The sequence below is a fragment of the Stegostoma tigrinum genome, chromosome 4 (assembly GCF_030684315.1).
Source record: "Stegostoma tigrinum isolate sSteTig4 chromosome 4, sSteTig4.hap1, whole genome shotgun sequence".
Classification (NCBI taxonomy): domain Eukaryota; kingdom Metazoa; phylum Chordata; class Chondrichthyes; order Orectolobiformes; family Stegostomatidae; genus Stegostoma; species Stegostoma tigrinum.
The window spans coordinates 59276122-59292835 of NC_081357.1; the positions used below are offsets into that span (position 1 = coordinate 59276122).

The following is a 16714-nucleotide window of genomic DNA, read 5'->3' on the forward strand; positions in this document are numbered from 1 at the left end:
AAAAGGCAAAGTGACCTTCAGAGGTAGAAAGGCAAGGAAACCTTAGGAAGGAAATTCCAGAACTTGGAATCAAGATTGCTAAATGGGATGAACAACAAACCAAACTTGGAAAAATACCAAATTTATTTTGATATTTTAGAGGTCATGGAGGTTGCAGATTGGCAGCGAGAACATCTAGTGGAACCAGAAATTATCCTTGTATGAAGAAATATTTGGAAATGTGCCCGTGCCACTATAGGCAGGTGGCCTTCGTACAAAACCAGCAGTACAAGAAGATGATTCTGTCAGATGGTACTCCGATCAGAGGCCATTTTTCTCCCATGTTTTCGGCAGTTAATGAGTAAAAACAACAATTTGAAATAATAGCTTCAAATGCCTCTGTCTTTAGATTTTCTGATTCTCAGCTTGTGGGAGAAAGCAATGTGATTTATTTCCTCAAAAAAGCACTTGCTGTATCAGCAGAAATATATTTGAAAACTGATGTTTAACTGTTGTGCAACTTTTCTTCCAGGACTCTTAAGATTGTGTACTTCTAAGATAGCAGAGCTTAATGGTAGCACTTCCTCCTGAGTCAGAATGTTATAGGGACTTGAGTATACAATTTAGGCTGGCACTGTAAAATGTTATATTGAGGGAATGCTGCATTAGATGGTGTCTTTTGAGTGACACATTGAACAAAGGCCCTGCCCACCCTTTCCAGTAGAAGCAAAAGATTCCATGGCAATCTTTTTTTACTTAGCAGTGTAGAATTCTTTCTTTTGGCCTGAACAACATTTGTCCCACAAGAAACATTTAACAGTTTTCTGTTTGTTATTTTTGAGATCTTCTATGAAGTGTGCTGTTGCATTTTCTACATTGCAATGATGATTGTACTTTAAATTTATTTCAAAATGCTTTGGGATATTATGACGTCATGAAAGGCATTGGATAAATTAAAATCTGTCTAACTGGCCATCTTTCTTTATGTCTGTGAATAATATAAACACAGAGAATTTTAAATTTTCTGATTCTAGATTAAGGGCATTTTCAAATTTATTTTTGGTTTTGTTGTAGTTCGAGCTTCTGACAAAAGAATAGCCCGTGATGAGGAATTTTCAGATTCTGAAGATGAAGGAGAAGGAGGTAGACGAAATATTGCAAATCATAAGAAAAGTAGCAAGCGAGCAAGAATTGAAGAAAAGAAGGAACTGGAAGAAAGAAAAATTGGTAAGTGTGCTATGATCTGGATTTTGCAGTGATAATGGCTACAGCTGTTAGGATTTTCTATAGTGGTTCTCAGAGTCCAGATAAGTGGAATAATATGGAAAGTTGGATGTTGCTGGCAGTGATTCTGCACTCTTTCAGAGGGGATGCTGTTGAGATGCAATGGCCAAGTAATTAGTGAGTGGGCAAATAGCTCCACTTCTACACTATTTAGCCTTGCAGTGAATAAAGTTGAACTGGGTTTTTTAATGAACTAGTGATATTTTAACTTCTTCCTCGTTCCAATTATTAGTTATTTCACTCTGTAAAATTTAAGTTAGAAACAAACACTAATAAAACTTATAAACTTGCGAGTTTTGAGAAGATTTGTAGCTCAGGTTGAGGTTCTGGATGTGAGTTTGCTTGCTGAGCTGGAAGGTTAGTTTTCAGACGTTTCGTCACTTTTTTTTATTTGAAAAAATATACTTTATTCGTAAGATGGACAAAAAAAAACATATGTACACACCTAGCATCAGAAATAATGGGAACTGCAGATGCTGGAGAATTCCAAGATAACAAAATGTGAGGCTGGATGAACACAGCAGGCCAAGCAGCATCTCAGGAGCACAAAAGCTGACGTTTCGGGCCTAGACCCTTCATCAGAGAGGGGGATGGGGAGAGGGAACTGGAATAAATAGGGAGAGAGGGGGAGGCGAACCGAAGATGGAGAGTAAAGAAGATAGGTGGAGAGAGTATAGGTGGAGAGGTGGGGAGGGGATAGGTCAGTCCAGGGAAGACGGACAGGTCAAGGAGGTGGGATGAGGTTCGTAGGTAGCTGGGGGTGCGGCTTGGGGTGGGAGGAAGGGATGGGTGAGAGGAAGAACCGGTTAGGGAGGCAGAGACAGGTTGGACTGGTTTTGGGATGCAGTGGGTGGGGGGGAAGAGCTGGGCTGGTTGTGTGGTGCAGTGGGGGGAGGGGACGAACTGGGCTGGCTTAGGGATGCAGTGGGTAAAGGGGAGATTTTGAAACTGGTGAAGTCCACATTGGTACCATATGGCTGCAGGGTTCCCAGGCAGAATATGAGTTGCTGTTCCTGCAACCTTCGGGTGGCATCATTGTGGCAGTGCAGGAGGCCCATGATTGACATGTCATCTAGAGAATGGGAGGGGGAGTGGAAATGGTTTGCGACTGGGAGGTGCAGTTGTTTGTTGCGAACTGAGCGGAGGTGTTCTGCAAAGCGGTCCCCAAGCCTCCGCTTGGTTTCCCCAATGTAGAGGAAGCCACACTGGGTACAGTGGATGCAGTATACCACATTGGCAGATGTGCAGGTGAACCTCTGCTTAATGTGGAATGTCATCTTGGGGCCTGGGATAGGGGTGAGGGAGGAGGTGTGGGGACAAGTGTAGCATTTCCTGCGGTTGCAGGGGAAGGTGCCAGGTGTGTTGGGGTTGGAGGGCAGTGTGGAGCGAACAAGGGAGTCCTACAGACCAAGGGGGTGGCCATGGGCACCCACATGGGCCCCAGCTATGCCTGCCTCTTTGTAGGTTACGTGGAACAGTCCCTCTTCCGCACCTACACAGGCCCCAAACCCCACCTCTTCCTCCGGTACATTGATGACTGTATCGGCGCCGCCTCTTGCTCCCCAGAGGAGCTCGAACAGTTCATCCACTTCACCAACACCTTCCACCCCAACCTTCAGTTCACCTGGGCCATCTCCAGCACATCCCTCACCTTCCTGGACTTCTCAGTCTCCATCTCAGGCAACCAGCTTGTAACTGATGTCCATTTCAAGCCCACCGACTCCCACAGCTACTTAGAATACACCTCCTCCCACCCACCCTCCTGCAAAAATTCCATCCCCTATTCCCAATTCCTCCGCCTCCGCCGCATCTGCTCCCACGATAAGACATTCCACTCCCGCACATCCCAGATGTCCAAGTTCTTTAAGGACCGCAACTTTCCCCCCACAGTGATCGAGAACGCCCTTGACCGCATCTCCCGTATTTGGCGCAACACATCCCTCACACCCCGCCACCGCCACAACCGCCCTAAGAGGATCCCCCTCGTTCTCACACACCACCCTACCACTTCCGCCATTTACAATCCGACCCCACCACCCAAGACATTTTTCCATCCCCTCCCCTGTCTGCTTTCCGGAGAGACCACTCTCTCCGTGACTCCCTTGTTCGCTCCACACTGCCCTCCAACCCCACCACACCCGGCACCTTCCCCTGCAACCACAGGAAATGCTACACTTGCCCCCACACCTCCTCTCTCACCCCTATCCCAGGCCCCAAGATGACATTCCACATTAAGCAGAGGTTCACCTGCACATCTGCCAATGTGGTATACTGCATCCACTGTACCCGGTGCGGCTTCCTCTACATTGGGGAAACCAAGCGGAGGCTTGGGGACCGCTTTGCAGAACACCTCCGCTCAGTTCGCAACAAACAGCTGCACCTCCCAGTCGCAAACCATTTCCACTCCCCCTCCCATTCTCTAGATGACATGTCAATCATGGGCCTCCTGCACTGCCACAATGATGCCACCCGAAGGTTGCAGGAACAGCAACTCATATTCCGCCTGGGAACCCTGCAGCCATATGGTATCAATGTGGACTTCACCAGTTTCAAAATCTCCCCTTCCCCTACTGCATCCCTAAACCAGCCCAGCTCTTCCCCCCCACCCACTGCATCCCAAAACCAGTCCAACCTGTCTCTGCCTCCCTAACCGGTTCTTCCTCTCACCCATCCCTTCCTCCCACCCCAAGCCGCACCCCCAGCTACCTACGAACCTCATCCCACCTCCTTGACCTGTCCGTCTTCCCTGGACTGACCTATCCCCTCCCCACCTCCCCACCTATACTCTCTCCACCTATCTTCTTTACTCTCCATGTTCGGTCCGCCTCCCCCTCTCTCCCTATTTATTCCAGTTCCCTCTCCCCATCCCCCTCTCTGATGAAGGGTCTAGGCCCGAAACGTCAGCTTTTGTGCTCCTGAGATGCTGCTTGGCCTGCTGTGTTCATCCAGCCTCACATTTTGTTATCTTATATGTACACACCTACCGAGTCATGCAAGCCGCTCCGGGTTACCCAGGGGGTACATACACCAACTAAAGGAAAAAAAAACAAAGAAGGAAAAAAAAACAAAGCAAAGAAACCACCCCAGCAGTCGTCACCCCGCACAGTCCCCGTTGGCCCCCTGACCAGTTGGGGAAGGCGCCAGCTGGGCCCAGTTACCAGATAGGGTTCTTCTTCCTATTCTGGACGAGGGGTTTCATAGGGTGGTCTTTCCCCACCGCGCCTTGGCGGCGGTTGACCCAAGCTTTAGCGTGTCCCTCAGCACGTAGTCCTGGACCTTGGACTGCGCCAGTCTGCAACACTCGGTCGGGGTCAGTTCTTTCAGCTGGCAGACCAGCAAGTTGTGGGCAGACCAAAGAGCGTCTTTCACCGTATTGATGGTCCTCCAGGCGCAGTTGATGTTGGTCTCGGCGTGCGTCCCCGGAAACAGCCCGTAGAGCACGGAGTCCCGCGTCACGGAGCTGCTCGGGACGAACCTCGACAAATACCACTGCATCCCCTTCCAGACCTCCTGCGCATAGGCACACTCCAGAAGGAGGTGATCGACAGTCTCGTTCCCCCCCGCAGCCACCTTGAAGGCAGCATGCAGTGGCGCAGAGATTCCGGGCGTGCATAAAGGATCTCACTGGCAGACCCCCTCTCACCGCCAGCCAAGCAATGTCCTTGTGCTTGTTTGAAAGTTCTGGCGATGAGGCATTCTGCCAAACGACTTTGGCAGTCTGCGTGGGGAACCATACAACGGGATCCACCCTCTCCTTTTCCCGAAGGGTCCCGAGGATACTACGTGCTGACCACTGCCTGACGGCCTTGTGGTCAAAGTTGTTTCCTTTCAAAAATTTCTCCACGAAGGACAGGTGGTACGGAACGGTCCAACTACTCGGAGCGTTCCATGGCAAAGAGGCCAGGCCCATCCTTCGCAACACCGGGGATAGGTAGAACCTCAGTAAGTGGTGACACTTGGTGTTTGCGTACTGAGGATCTAGGCACAGCTTGATGCAGCCGCACACAAAGGTAGCCGTCAGGGCGAGGGTGGCGTTCCGTACGCCCTTTCCCCCATTTTCCAGGTCTTTGTACATGGTGTCTCTGCGGACCCGGTCCATCCTTGACCCCCAAATGAAGTGGTAGATGGCCCAGGTGACTGCAGCGGCGCAGGCCCAGGGAATAGGCCAGGCCTGCGCCACATACAACAGTACCGAAAGCCCCTCGCACCTGACAACCAGGTTCTTACCCGCGATGGAGAGGGACCGGAGCGTCCACCTGCCCAGCTTCTGCTTAAATTTGGTGATACGCTCCTCCCAAGTCTTAGTGCACGCCCCAGCTCCACCCAACCAAACACCCAGCACCTTCAGGTAGTCTGTCCTGACGGTGACGGGGATGAAGGAGCGGTCGTTCCAGTTCCCGAAGAACATGACCTCGCTCTTACCCCTATTGACTTTGGCACCTGAGGCCAGTTCAAACTGGCCGCAGATGTCCAATAGTCTACTTACCGACCGACGATCGGTGCAGAAGACGGCGACATCGTCCATGCCTGGGATAGTCACGCACTTCAGGCTCACGTCCTTCCTGATGGATGCGGCGAAGGGCTCCACACAGCACACGAACAAGGCAGGAGAGAGCGGGCAGCCCTGCCTGACTCCAGATCGAACAGGAAAACTGTCTGATTCCCACCCGTTGATCGAGACTGCGCTAACGATACTGGTGTAGAGCAGCCAGATCCAATTGCGGATGCCCTCCCCGAACCCCAATTTGGAGAGGACGTCCCTCATGTAAGCATGAGAGACACTGTCGAAGGCCTTCTCCTGGTCCACGCTGACGAGGCAGGTGTCCACCCGCCTGTCCTGTACGTAGGCGATTGTATCCCTGATGAGCGCAAGGGTCTCGGCGATCTTCCTGCCCGGCAAAGCACTGGTTTGGTCAGAGTGAATCACCGTCTCCAGGACAGACCTGACCCGGTTGGCTATGACCTTGGCCAGGATTTTGTAGTCCACGTTCAATAGTGAAATGGGACGCCAATTCTTAATTTCTTCCCTCTCCCCCTTCCTCTTGTAAATGAGGGTGATGATGCCCTTCCTCATGGACTTGCACATTTCCCCTGCCCGAAGCGCACTATCGTACACCTCCAGCAGGTCCTGGCCGACCAGGTCCCACAGAGCGGAATACAGCTCGACTGGTAAGCCGTCACTTCCGCAAGTCCTATTCCTCTCCAAGGACTTGAGGGCTCTGGTCAGCTCATCCAGGGATATCGGCCGGTCCAGCCACTCCCTCGTGCCGTCGTCTAAGACCTCCGTGATAGACGACAGGAACGACTCGGAGGCCGTGCTGTCCGTGGGCTTCGTGTCGTACAGTCCGGCATAGAAGGATCTGCTGATCCTCAAAATGTCGGGCCGAGACGACGTCACCGAGCCGTCGTCCTCCTTCAGCCGGCTAAGCACAGAGCTCTCTTTGTGCACCTTCTGAAAGAAGAAACGCAAGCACGTCTCGTCCTGCTCCACGGAGCGGACCCTGGACCGGAAGATTATCCTGGAGGCCTCCGCGGCGAAGAGCGAGGCTTGCTGGCCCCTCACCTCGCCAAGGTCCTCTGTGACATCGACCCCCATCAACTGCAGAAGGAGCAGGTTCTGCACCCTTTTCTGGAGTCGCGACAGCTTTCCCCGCCTCTCTCTCGCCTTGCGAACACCCTTGAGGACAAAGAGCCTCTTGATGTTCTCCTTCACCGTCTCCCACCAGTCGCCTGGAGATTCAAAGAGGGGTTTCACGGTTCTCCAAAAGGCGTACTCCCTCTTAAGCTCCTCGACGTTCTCTGGGGTCAACAGAGTCGTGTTGAGCTTCCACGTCCCCTTGCCGGCCGGCTGGTCGTCCTGTAAGTGACAGTCGGCCAGCAGAAGGCAGTGGTCAGAGAAGAACACCGGCTCGACGCCGGTGGACCTGACCGAGAACGCCCGTGACACAAACAGGAAGTCTATCCTTGAGCGGATAGACCCATCTGACCGCGACCAGGTGTACCTCCGCTGCGCTCCATCTGCAGGGGTGCTGAAGAGGTCGAGCAGCTTGGCGTCCTTCACCGTGCCCATCAGGAATCTGGACGTGACGTCCAGTTGAATCCCCCCACCCGCTGTCCCCACGCCGGATCTTCCATCTGTATCAATGGTGCAGTTGAAGTCTCCGCCTAGGATGACCGGCCTGGACGTAGCCAGCAGGGGTGGAAGCCGCTGCAGGACGGCCAACCGCTCACTCCGTACCGCTGGGGCGTACACGTTGATCAGCCTCAGGGGAGCATTCCTGTAGGTGATGTCAGCCACTAGGAGGCGCCCCACCACCACCTCCTGAACTTGAGAGATGGTGAAGTTGCACCCCCGCAGCAGAATAGCCAGGCCCGAGGAGCGACAGTCGTTACCCCCCGACCAGATCAAAGGCCCACAGGTCCAGGCGCCGGACCATTTCCCGTACCTGCCGAGGTGCGGTATCCCGCACTCCTGCAGAAACAGGAGGTCCGCCTTGATGGTGGTCAGGTAGGCCAACGTGGACACACATCTCACGGTTGACTTGACGCTGCGCACATTAATGCTCGCAACCCGTTCCCCCATTGTGGGCAGTGACCGCAGTAGCCTCCCCAAGTCCAAGGTCCAGCCCCTCCATCTGTCCCTTCATGCCCATTTTCCGGGCTAACTGCTGAACGCTCTCCGGGCTCAGGAAACCGTCCGTGCTGCCTTCCGGGTGGCATCCCCCCGTCATGGGTGCGGAGGCAGGAGAGTCCGGCTCTGGGTCAGGCTGGGGACGCGCTGTTTCTTCCTTCCTGCTTGGAAGTTCCGGGGGGCACTCCAGTGCCCCAGCGGCACTTGACTGGGTGTCGGAGGGAGCCTCAGGACACCTCCCGTCACCTGGAAGCGGGGCGCTGCTTTCCTTCTCCCTCGAGATCTTTAACTTCTGCTTCGGGCAGGCCCTCTCCGAATCCCCCTCGTCAGAGGAGCTCTTATAGCCCCCCTGTAGCTGCGTCTTCCCGCCTGATGGTTGCGGTTCCTGGGCCCATCGACGCACCTTCCTCCTCGCTTTCCGGACCGTCGTCCACTCCCCTAGGTCGCCTGTCGCCGCCTCCATCGACTCCGGGTTGTCGGCGGGGAGCGGGGCCTGCAGGGGCGCTTTGCTGGCCTCGGGCCCATCCTGCGTGGCTGGGCCCTCCTGCACATTAGTGGGGTCCTTGCTGGGTCCTGGTGCCTTCCTCTCCTCCGGGGGTGCTGGCCCCGCATTGCCCCTGCCGGCGACCTGGGTGTAGGTGGTCCCCCGCTGCGGGCATGCCCTATAGAGGTGGCCCACTTCCCCGCAAAGGTTGCAGAGTTTCTCTTGTCGGCAATCCTTTGCAAGGTGTCCCTCCTCCCTGCAGTTCCTGCAGATGGTGGCTTTGCAGTCGGCCGCCACGTGACCTGACCTACCACAGGCATGGCAGACTTTAGGTTGCCCTGCATAGGTCAGGTAGCCCTTGCTCCCGCTGATCGCGAAGCTGGACGGTGGGTGTACAACATTCCCGTCCGGGCCCATCCTCAGCATCACCTTGACCTGCCTCTTACTCGTCCAGATGCCAAAGGGGTCCATGATGTCAGTTAGATCCCCTTCCACCTTCACGTACCTTCCAGGGAAGGTCAGGACATCAACTGCTGGCACGTGCGGGTTGTACATGTGTACAGTCACCATACAGCTCCTCTGCGCTGGCATCACAAACAGCGGGACAGCGGTCAATACAGAGAGGGGGCCCTCACCTCCTTTCTCCTTGAAAACCTCCAGGAAACGCTCGCAAAGGTCACATTGTAAAAACCTCCTCCGGGGAAATCCTGCAGGCAGTAAATGTCCACAGCAGCGAACCCGCAACAGTCCAACAGGACCCTCTTCACGAAGAAGGTGCAGTCCACAGGTGCACCTTCATCCACCTTCTTTACGGAAACACGGATGGTGTTCCGGACCTCCTGACCTGGGGCACGAGCACTTGCCGCAGCCATCGTTGCAGGTTGGTTGCTCCCCTGAACCAGTGTTAGGCCGAAGCCAGCATTAAGATCCATTGGTCGCAAGGACGCACAGCCAACCCGACGTCCTCCTTTCACCTCCAACACAGCACTCTCCTCCTCTCGGTCCACAAGAGAGTGGGTCTTTATTTTGTTCCAGATGTAAGCTGGTTCACTGAGCTTGAAGGTTTGTTCCCAGATGTTTTGGCACCATTCTAGGTAACATCATCAGTGAGCCTCCCAATCAAAGTGGTGTCCTTCCTCATCTGTATGTAAGGATATGAGTGATAACACTACATTGGACAAACAGGCAGAAAGCTAGCCACCAGGATACATGAACATCAACTAGCCACAAAACGACATGACCCACTATCACTCGTATCCTTACATACAGATGAGGAAGGACACCACTTTCATTGGGACAACACATTCATCCGAGGACAAGCCAAACAGAGACACGCACGAGAATTCCTAGAAGCGTGGCATTCCAACCGGAATTCCATCAACAAACACACTGATTTGGAGCCAATCTACCATCCTCTGAGAAAAAGAACAGGAAATGACATCACCAATGCAGGGAATGACATCACTAACCCAAGGAAACCTAAACAGATAAATAGAAAGCGGGACATAACACCAGCGCTTCGTCGGAGGCTCACTGGTGATGTTACCTAGAATGGTGACGAAACATCTGGGAACAAACCGGCAAGCTCAGTGAACTAGCTTACATCTCGAACACAATAAAGACCCACTCTCTTGTGGACCGAGAGGACGAGAGTGCTATCTTGGAGGTGAAAGGAGGACGTCGGGTTGGCTGTGCACCCTTGCGACCAGTGGATCTTAATGCTGGCTTCGGCCTAACGCTGGTTCAGGGGAGCAGCCAACCTGCAACGATGGCTGCGGCAAGTGCTCGTGCCCCAGGTCAGGGGGTCCGGAACACCATCCGTGTTTCTGTAAAGAAGGTGGATGAAGGTGCACCTGTGGACCGCACCTTCTTCGTGAAGAGGGTCCTGTTGGACTGTTGTGGGTTCGCTGCTGCAGACATTTACTGCCTGCAGGATTTCCCCGGAGGAGGTTTTTACGACGTGACCTTCCGGAGTGCCAAGCTTTGCGAGCGCTTCCTGGAGGTTTTCAAGGAGAAAGGAGGTGAGGGCCCCCTCTCTGTATTGACCGCTGTCCCACTGTTTGTGATGCCAGCACAGAGGAGCCGTATGGTGACTGTACACATGTACAACCCGCATGTGCCAGCAGTTGATGTCCTGACCTTCCTCGGAAGGTATGTGAAGGTGGAAGGGGACCTAACTGACATCGTGGACCCCTTTGGCATCTGGACGAGTAAGAGGCAGGTCAAGGTGACGCTGAGGATGGGCGCAGATGGGAATGTCGCACACCCACTGTCCAGCTTCACGATCGGCGGGAGCAGGGGCTACCTGACCTATGCAGGGCAACCTAAAGTCTGCCATGCCTGTGGTAGGTCAGGTCACATGGCGGCCGACTGCAAAGCCACCATCTGCAGGGAGGAGGGACACCTTGCAAAGGATTGCCCACGAGAGAGAAGCTGCAACCTTTGTGGGGAAGCGGGCCACTTCTATAGGGCATGCCCGCAGCGGAGTGCCACCTACGCCCAGGTCACCGGCAGGGGAAATGCGGGGCCAGCCCCCCCGGAGGAGAGGAAGGCACCAGGGCCCAGCAAGGACCCCACTAATGTGCAGGATGGGCCCGAGGCCAGCAAAGCACCCCTGCAGGCTCCGATCCTCCCCGACAACCCGGAGCCAATGGAGGCAGCGACAGGCGACCCAGGGGAGTGGACAACAGTCCGGAAAGCGAGGAGGAAGGTGCGTCGACGGGCCCAGGAACCGCAACAATCAGGCGGGAAGAGGCAGCTACAGGGGGGCTATAAGAGCTCCTCTGACGAGGAGGATTCGGAGAGGGCCCACCTGAAGCAGAAGTTAAAGGTCTCGAGGGGGAAGGAAAGCAGCACCCCGCTTCCAGGTGATGGGAGGCGTCCTGAGGCTCACTCCGACACCCAGTCAAGTGCCGCTGGAGCACTGGAGGGCCCCCCGGAACTTCCAGGCGGGAAGGAGGAAACAGCGCGTCCCCAGCCTGACCCGGAGCCGGACTCTCCTGCCTCCGCACCCCTGACGGGGGGATGCCACCCGGAAGGCAGCACGGACGGTTTCCTGAGCCCGGAGAGCGTCCAGCAGTTAGCCCGGGCAATGGGCATGAAGGGACAGATGGAGGGGCTGGACCTTGGACTTGGGGAGGGTACTGCGGTCACTGCCCACAATGGGCGTACGAATTGCGAGCATTAATGTGCGCAGCGTCAAGTCAACCGTGAGATGTGTGTCCACGTTGGCCTACCTGACCACCATCAAGGTGGACCTCCTGTTTCTGCAGGAGTGCGGGATACCACACCTCGGCAGGTACGGGAAATGGTCCGGCGCCTGGACCTGTGGGCCTTCGATCTGATCGGGGGGTAACGACTGTCGCTCCTCGGGCCTGGCTATTCTGCTGCGGGGGCGCAACTTCACCATCTCTCAAGTTCAGGAGGTGGTGGTGGGGCGCCTCCTAGTGGCTGACATCACCTACAGGAATGCTCCCCTGAGGCTGATCAACGTGTACGCCCCAGCGGTACGGAGTGAGCGGTTGGCCGTCCTGCAGCGGCTTCCACCCCTGCTGGCTACGTCCAGGCCGGTCATCCTAGGCGGAGACTTCAACTGCACCATTGATACAGATGGAAGATCCGGCGTGGGGACAGCGGGTGGGGGGATTCAACTGGACGTCACGTCCAGATTCCTGATGGGCACGGTGAAGGACGCCAAGCTGCTCGACGTCTTCAGCACCCCTGCAGACGGAGCGCAGCAGAGGTACACCTGGTCGCGGCCAGACGGGTCTATCCGCTCAAGGATAGACTTCCTGTTTGTGTCACGGACGTTCTCGGTCAGGTCCACCGGTGTCGAGCCGGTGTTCTTCTCTGAACACTGCCTCCTGTTGGCCAACTGTCACTTACAGGACGACCAGCCAGCCGGCAAGGGGACGTGGAAGCTCAACACGACTCTGTTGACCCCAGAAAACGTCGAGGAGCTTCAGAGGGAGTACGCCGGTTGGAGAACCGTGAAACCCCTCTTTGAGTCTCCAGGCGACTGGTAGGAGACGGTGAAGGAGAACATCAAGAGGTTCTTTGTCCTCAAGGGTGTTCAGAAGGCAAGAGAGAGGCGGGGAAAGCTGTCGCGACTCCAGAAAAGGGTGCAGAACCTGCTCCTTCTGCAGTTGATGGGGGTCGATGTCACGGAGGACCTTGGCGAGGTGAGGGGCCAGCAAGCCTCGCTCTTCGCCGCGGAGGCCTCCAGGATAATCTTCCGGTCCAGGGTCCGCTCCGTGGAGCAGGACGAGACGTGCTTGCGTTTCTTCTTTCAGAAGGTGCACAAAGAGAGCTCTGTGCTTAGCCGGCTGAAGGAGGACGACGGCTCGGTGACGTCGTCTCGGCCCGACGTTTTGAGGATCAGCAGATCCTTCTATGCCGGACTGTACGACACGAAGCCCACGGACAGCACGGCCTCCGAGTCGTTCCTGTCGTCTATCACGGAGGTCTTAGACGATGGCACGAGGGAGTGGCTGGACCGGTCGATATCCCTGGACGAGCTGGCCAGAGCCCTCAAGTCCTTGCAGAGGAATAGGACTCCCGGAAGCGACGGCTTACCGGTCGAGCTGTATTCCGCTCTGTGGGGCCTGGTCGGCCAGGACCTGCTGGAGGTGTACGATAGTGCGCTTCGGGCAGGGGAAATGTGCAAGTCCATGAGGAAGGGCATCATCACCCTCATTTACAAGAGGAAGGGGGAGAGGGAAGAAATTAAGAATTGGCGTCCCATTTCACTTTTGAACGTGGACTACAAAATCCTGGCCAAGGTCATTGCCAACCGGGTCAGGTCTGTCCTGGAGTCAGTGATTCACTCTGACCAAACCTGTGCTGTGCCGGGCAGGAAGATCGCTGAGAGCCTCGCGCTCATCAGGGATACGATCGCCTACGTACAGGACAGGCGGGTGGACACCTGCCTCGTCAGCCTGGACCAGGAGAAGGCCTTCGACAGGGGGTCTCATGCTTACATGAGGGACGTCCTCTCCAAATTGGGGTTCGGGGAGGGCATCCGCAATTGGATCCGGCTGCTCTACGCTAACATCGTTAGCGCAGTCTCGATCAACGGGTGGGAATCAGACAGTTTTCCTGTTAGATCTGGAGTCAGGCAGGGCTGCCCGCTCTCTCCTGCCTTGTTCGTGTGCTGTGTGGAGCCCTTCACCGCCTCCATCAGGAAGGACGTGAGCCTGAAGGGCGTGACTATCCCAGGCAGCGGAGGCCTTCAGGTCAAGACCTCCCTGTACATGGACGATGTCGCCATCTTCTGCACCGATCGTCGGTCGGTGAGTAGGCTGTTGGACATCTGCGGCCAGTTTGAACTGGCCTCGGGTGCCAAAGTCAATAGGGGTAAGAGCGAGGTCATCTTCTTCGGGAACTGGGACGACCGCTCCTTCGTCCCCTTCACCGTCAGGACAGACTACCTGAAGGTGCTGGGTGTTTGGTTTGGTGGAGCTGGGGCATGCACTAAGACTTGGGAGGAGCGTATCGCCAAATTTAAGCAGAAGCTGGGCAGGTGGACGCTCCGGTCCCTCTCCATCGCCGGTAAGAACCTGGTTGTCAGGTGCGAGGGGCTTTCGGTACTGTTGTATGTGGCGCAGGCCTGGCCTATTACCTGGACCTGCGCCGCTGCGGTCACCCGGGCCATCTTCCACTTCATTTGGGGGTCAAGGATGGACCAGGTCCGCAGAGACACCATGTGCAAAGACCTGGGAAATGGGGGAAAGGGCGTACCGAATGCCACCCTCGCCCTGACGGCTACCTTTGTGTGTGGCTGCATCAAGCTGTGTGTAGATCCTCAGTATGCAAACACCAAGTGTCACTACTTACTGAGGTTCTACCTGTCCCCGCTGTTGCGAAGGATGGGCCTGGCCTCGTTGCCGCGGAACGCTCCGAGTAGTTGGACCGTTCCGTACCACCTGTCCTTCGTGGAGAAATTTTTGAAAGTAAACACCTTTGACCACAAGGCCGTCAGGCAGTGGTCAGCACGTAGTATCCTCAGGACCCTTCGGGAAAAGGAGAGGGTGGATCCCGTCGTGTGGTTCCCCACGCAGACTGCCAAAGTCGTTTGGCAGAATGCCTCATCGCCAGAACTTTCAATCAAGCACAAGGACATTGCTTGGCTGGCGGTGAGAGGGGCTCTGCCAGTGAGATCCTTTATGCATGCCCGGAATCTCTGCACCACTGCACGCTGCCCTCGAGGTGGCTGCGGGGGAGACGAGACTGTTGAACACCTCCTGGAGTGTGCCTATGCGCAGGAGGTCTGGAAGGGGATGCAGTGGTATTTGTTGAGGTTCGTCCCGAGCAGCTCCGTGACGCGGGACTCCGTGCTCTACGGGCTGTTTCCGGGGACGCACACCGAGACCAACATCAACTGCGCCTGGAGGACCATCAATGCGGTGAAAGACGCTCTTTGGTCTGCCCGCAACTTGCTAGTCTGCCAGCTGAATGAACTGACCCCGACCGAGTGTTGCAGACTGGCGCACTCCAAGGTCCAGGGCTACGTGCTGAGGGACGCGCTAAAGCTTGGGGCAGCCGCCGCCAAGGCGCGGTGGGGAAAGACCACCGTATGAGCCCCCTCGTCCAGAAAAGGGAAAAGAATCCTATCTGGTAACTGGGCCCAGCTGGCGCCTTCCCCAACTGGTCAGGGGGCCAACTGGGACTGTGCGGGGTGACGACTGCCGGGGCGGTTTCTTTGCTTTGTTTTTTTTCTCTTTTGTTTTTTTTCCTTTAGTTGGTGTACATACCCCCGGGTAACCCAGAGTGGCTTGCATGACTGGGTAGGTGTATAAATGTTTTATTTTTTGTACATTCTATGAATAAAGTATATTTTTTCAAATAAAAACAAGGTGACAAAACATCTGAAAACTAACCTTCCAGCTCAGCGAGTAAACTCACATCCAGAACTTATAAACTTGCTAGTCTGGAGCTCTGTGAGTATTACAGTGTGATTGGCTACGAATCCCTCTTGCTGCTATCATTGCTACTGGAACCTTGGAAATTCCTTTGTCTTGGGGAGTTTCCAAGGGGAAATCCAATCAGAGACACCACTAGATCTTTGTGGGTAATGCTTTCTGAGATCAGTACATCATTGCATTACTGCTCACTGCAAAATCCAGCCCTATATAGTTGAAAAAAAAAGAATTAGTATTAGAATTAGAATATCCTTTATTGTCATGTACACTCATAGTATATTTACAATAATCTAATTGTGTAATAAACAAAGTATGCAAACTAGGAATTCAGAAAAGGGCTCAATGTCACTTCAGTATTCAAAAGTAGTGATTTGACAAAACTAAATGTGATTATGAGGAGGATGATTACACTGGAGTTGAATTTATTTTTTATTGTGTTACTTAATTTTAAAAGCAACTTACAGTATTGGCATACAGATGGCCTGCATTTTCAGAATATTTACATGTAAACCTGATAAATTTGTATTTATTGATACCTTAAGACGTTTTCCATTATAGATGCAAATTTTGCATAGAGTGCTTTGATATATTGTAAGTGACTATTGATTAGTTCAAGAAGGTAGAGACAACAATAATAAATATCATTCTGTTTCACAAAATAAAGAAATAAACTACTTCCTTCAGCAGTATAAGACAAAAGTATCAACATTTTGAAAAATTATGTAACTTAGTTAAACTTGATAGAAAGTTGAACCTTGGTGTTCTAGACTACTGTTGCAATTATTGGTGATTTGTTGAGCATTGGATATAGACTTAGGAGTATTAGGACAAAGGAGAAGTTGGAAGATTTTGTTTTAACCCTACAGAGAATAATTAGACCATCGAATGTCCTTTTCTTAAAACTATTATACTCCATCTCAGTTCATCATGCCCTTTCCCCTCTGAGTTCACAGCCCTACTATCCTCAATAAAACTCTCTTTTCAGAAACCCATATTACATCGTCACCCATGTTAACTGCCCATCTCATGTGGCCTTGGTAGTCCCTTTGTATCAATCAGATAAAGGCTTCCTTGTAACATTTTCCACCCACACTTCTCTTCAACACCCTAGTCCTTCCTCTCTGTGTCCATTCCCAAAATAAGCTATCTCCCAATTCACTCAGAACAGAACCTTCAAAATCCTCACTGTATCATTGGTGCTCTGATTGCCCCAGTATTTCTGCAGCTACTTATTTTCCCCAATCACTTTTTACCTCCATATTTGAAACTCTAAACCACAATAAATTATTGTGTCATGTTAGCCAACCTCCAACCCCTCCCTCCCAGTTTGGCTCACAGCTCTGCCCCCTGGGAGACAGAGACGTGAAAATATATGGCTGACAAGTGGTTGACATATCCACTGCTGGATCTGGTTCA

At 53.7% G+C, this 16714-nt stretch overlaps 1 protein-coding gene across 5 annotated transcripts in view; it reads left to right on the forward strand.

Annotated features, from left to right (window-relative positions):
- The window catches only part of LOC125452666 (histone deacetylase 2), a 133277-nt gene that overhangs the window by 66756 nt on the left and 49807 nt on the right, over positions 1-16714 (forward strand). For all 5 annotated transcript variants that reach the window (XR_009445686.1, XR_007247578.2, XM_048531331.2 and 2 more), the window contains exon 12: positions 1054-1206. Coding sequence is in view for 3 of the 5 variants with exons in the window: in XM_048531331.2 (XP_048387288.1) it covers positions 1054-1206 (153 nt within the window). In the remaining 2 variants the exon portion in view is untranslated. The remainder of the gene's footprint in view (positions 1-1053; positions 1207-16714) is intronic.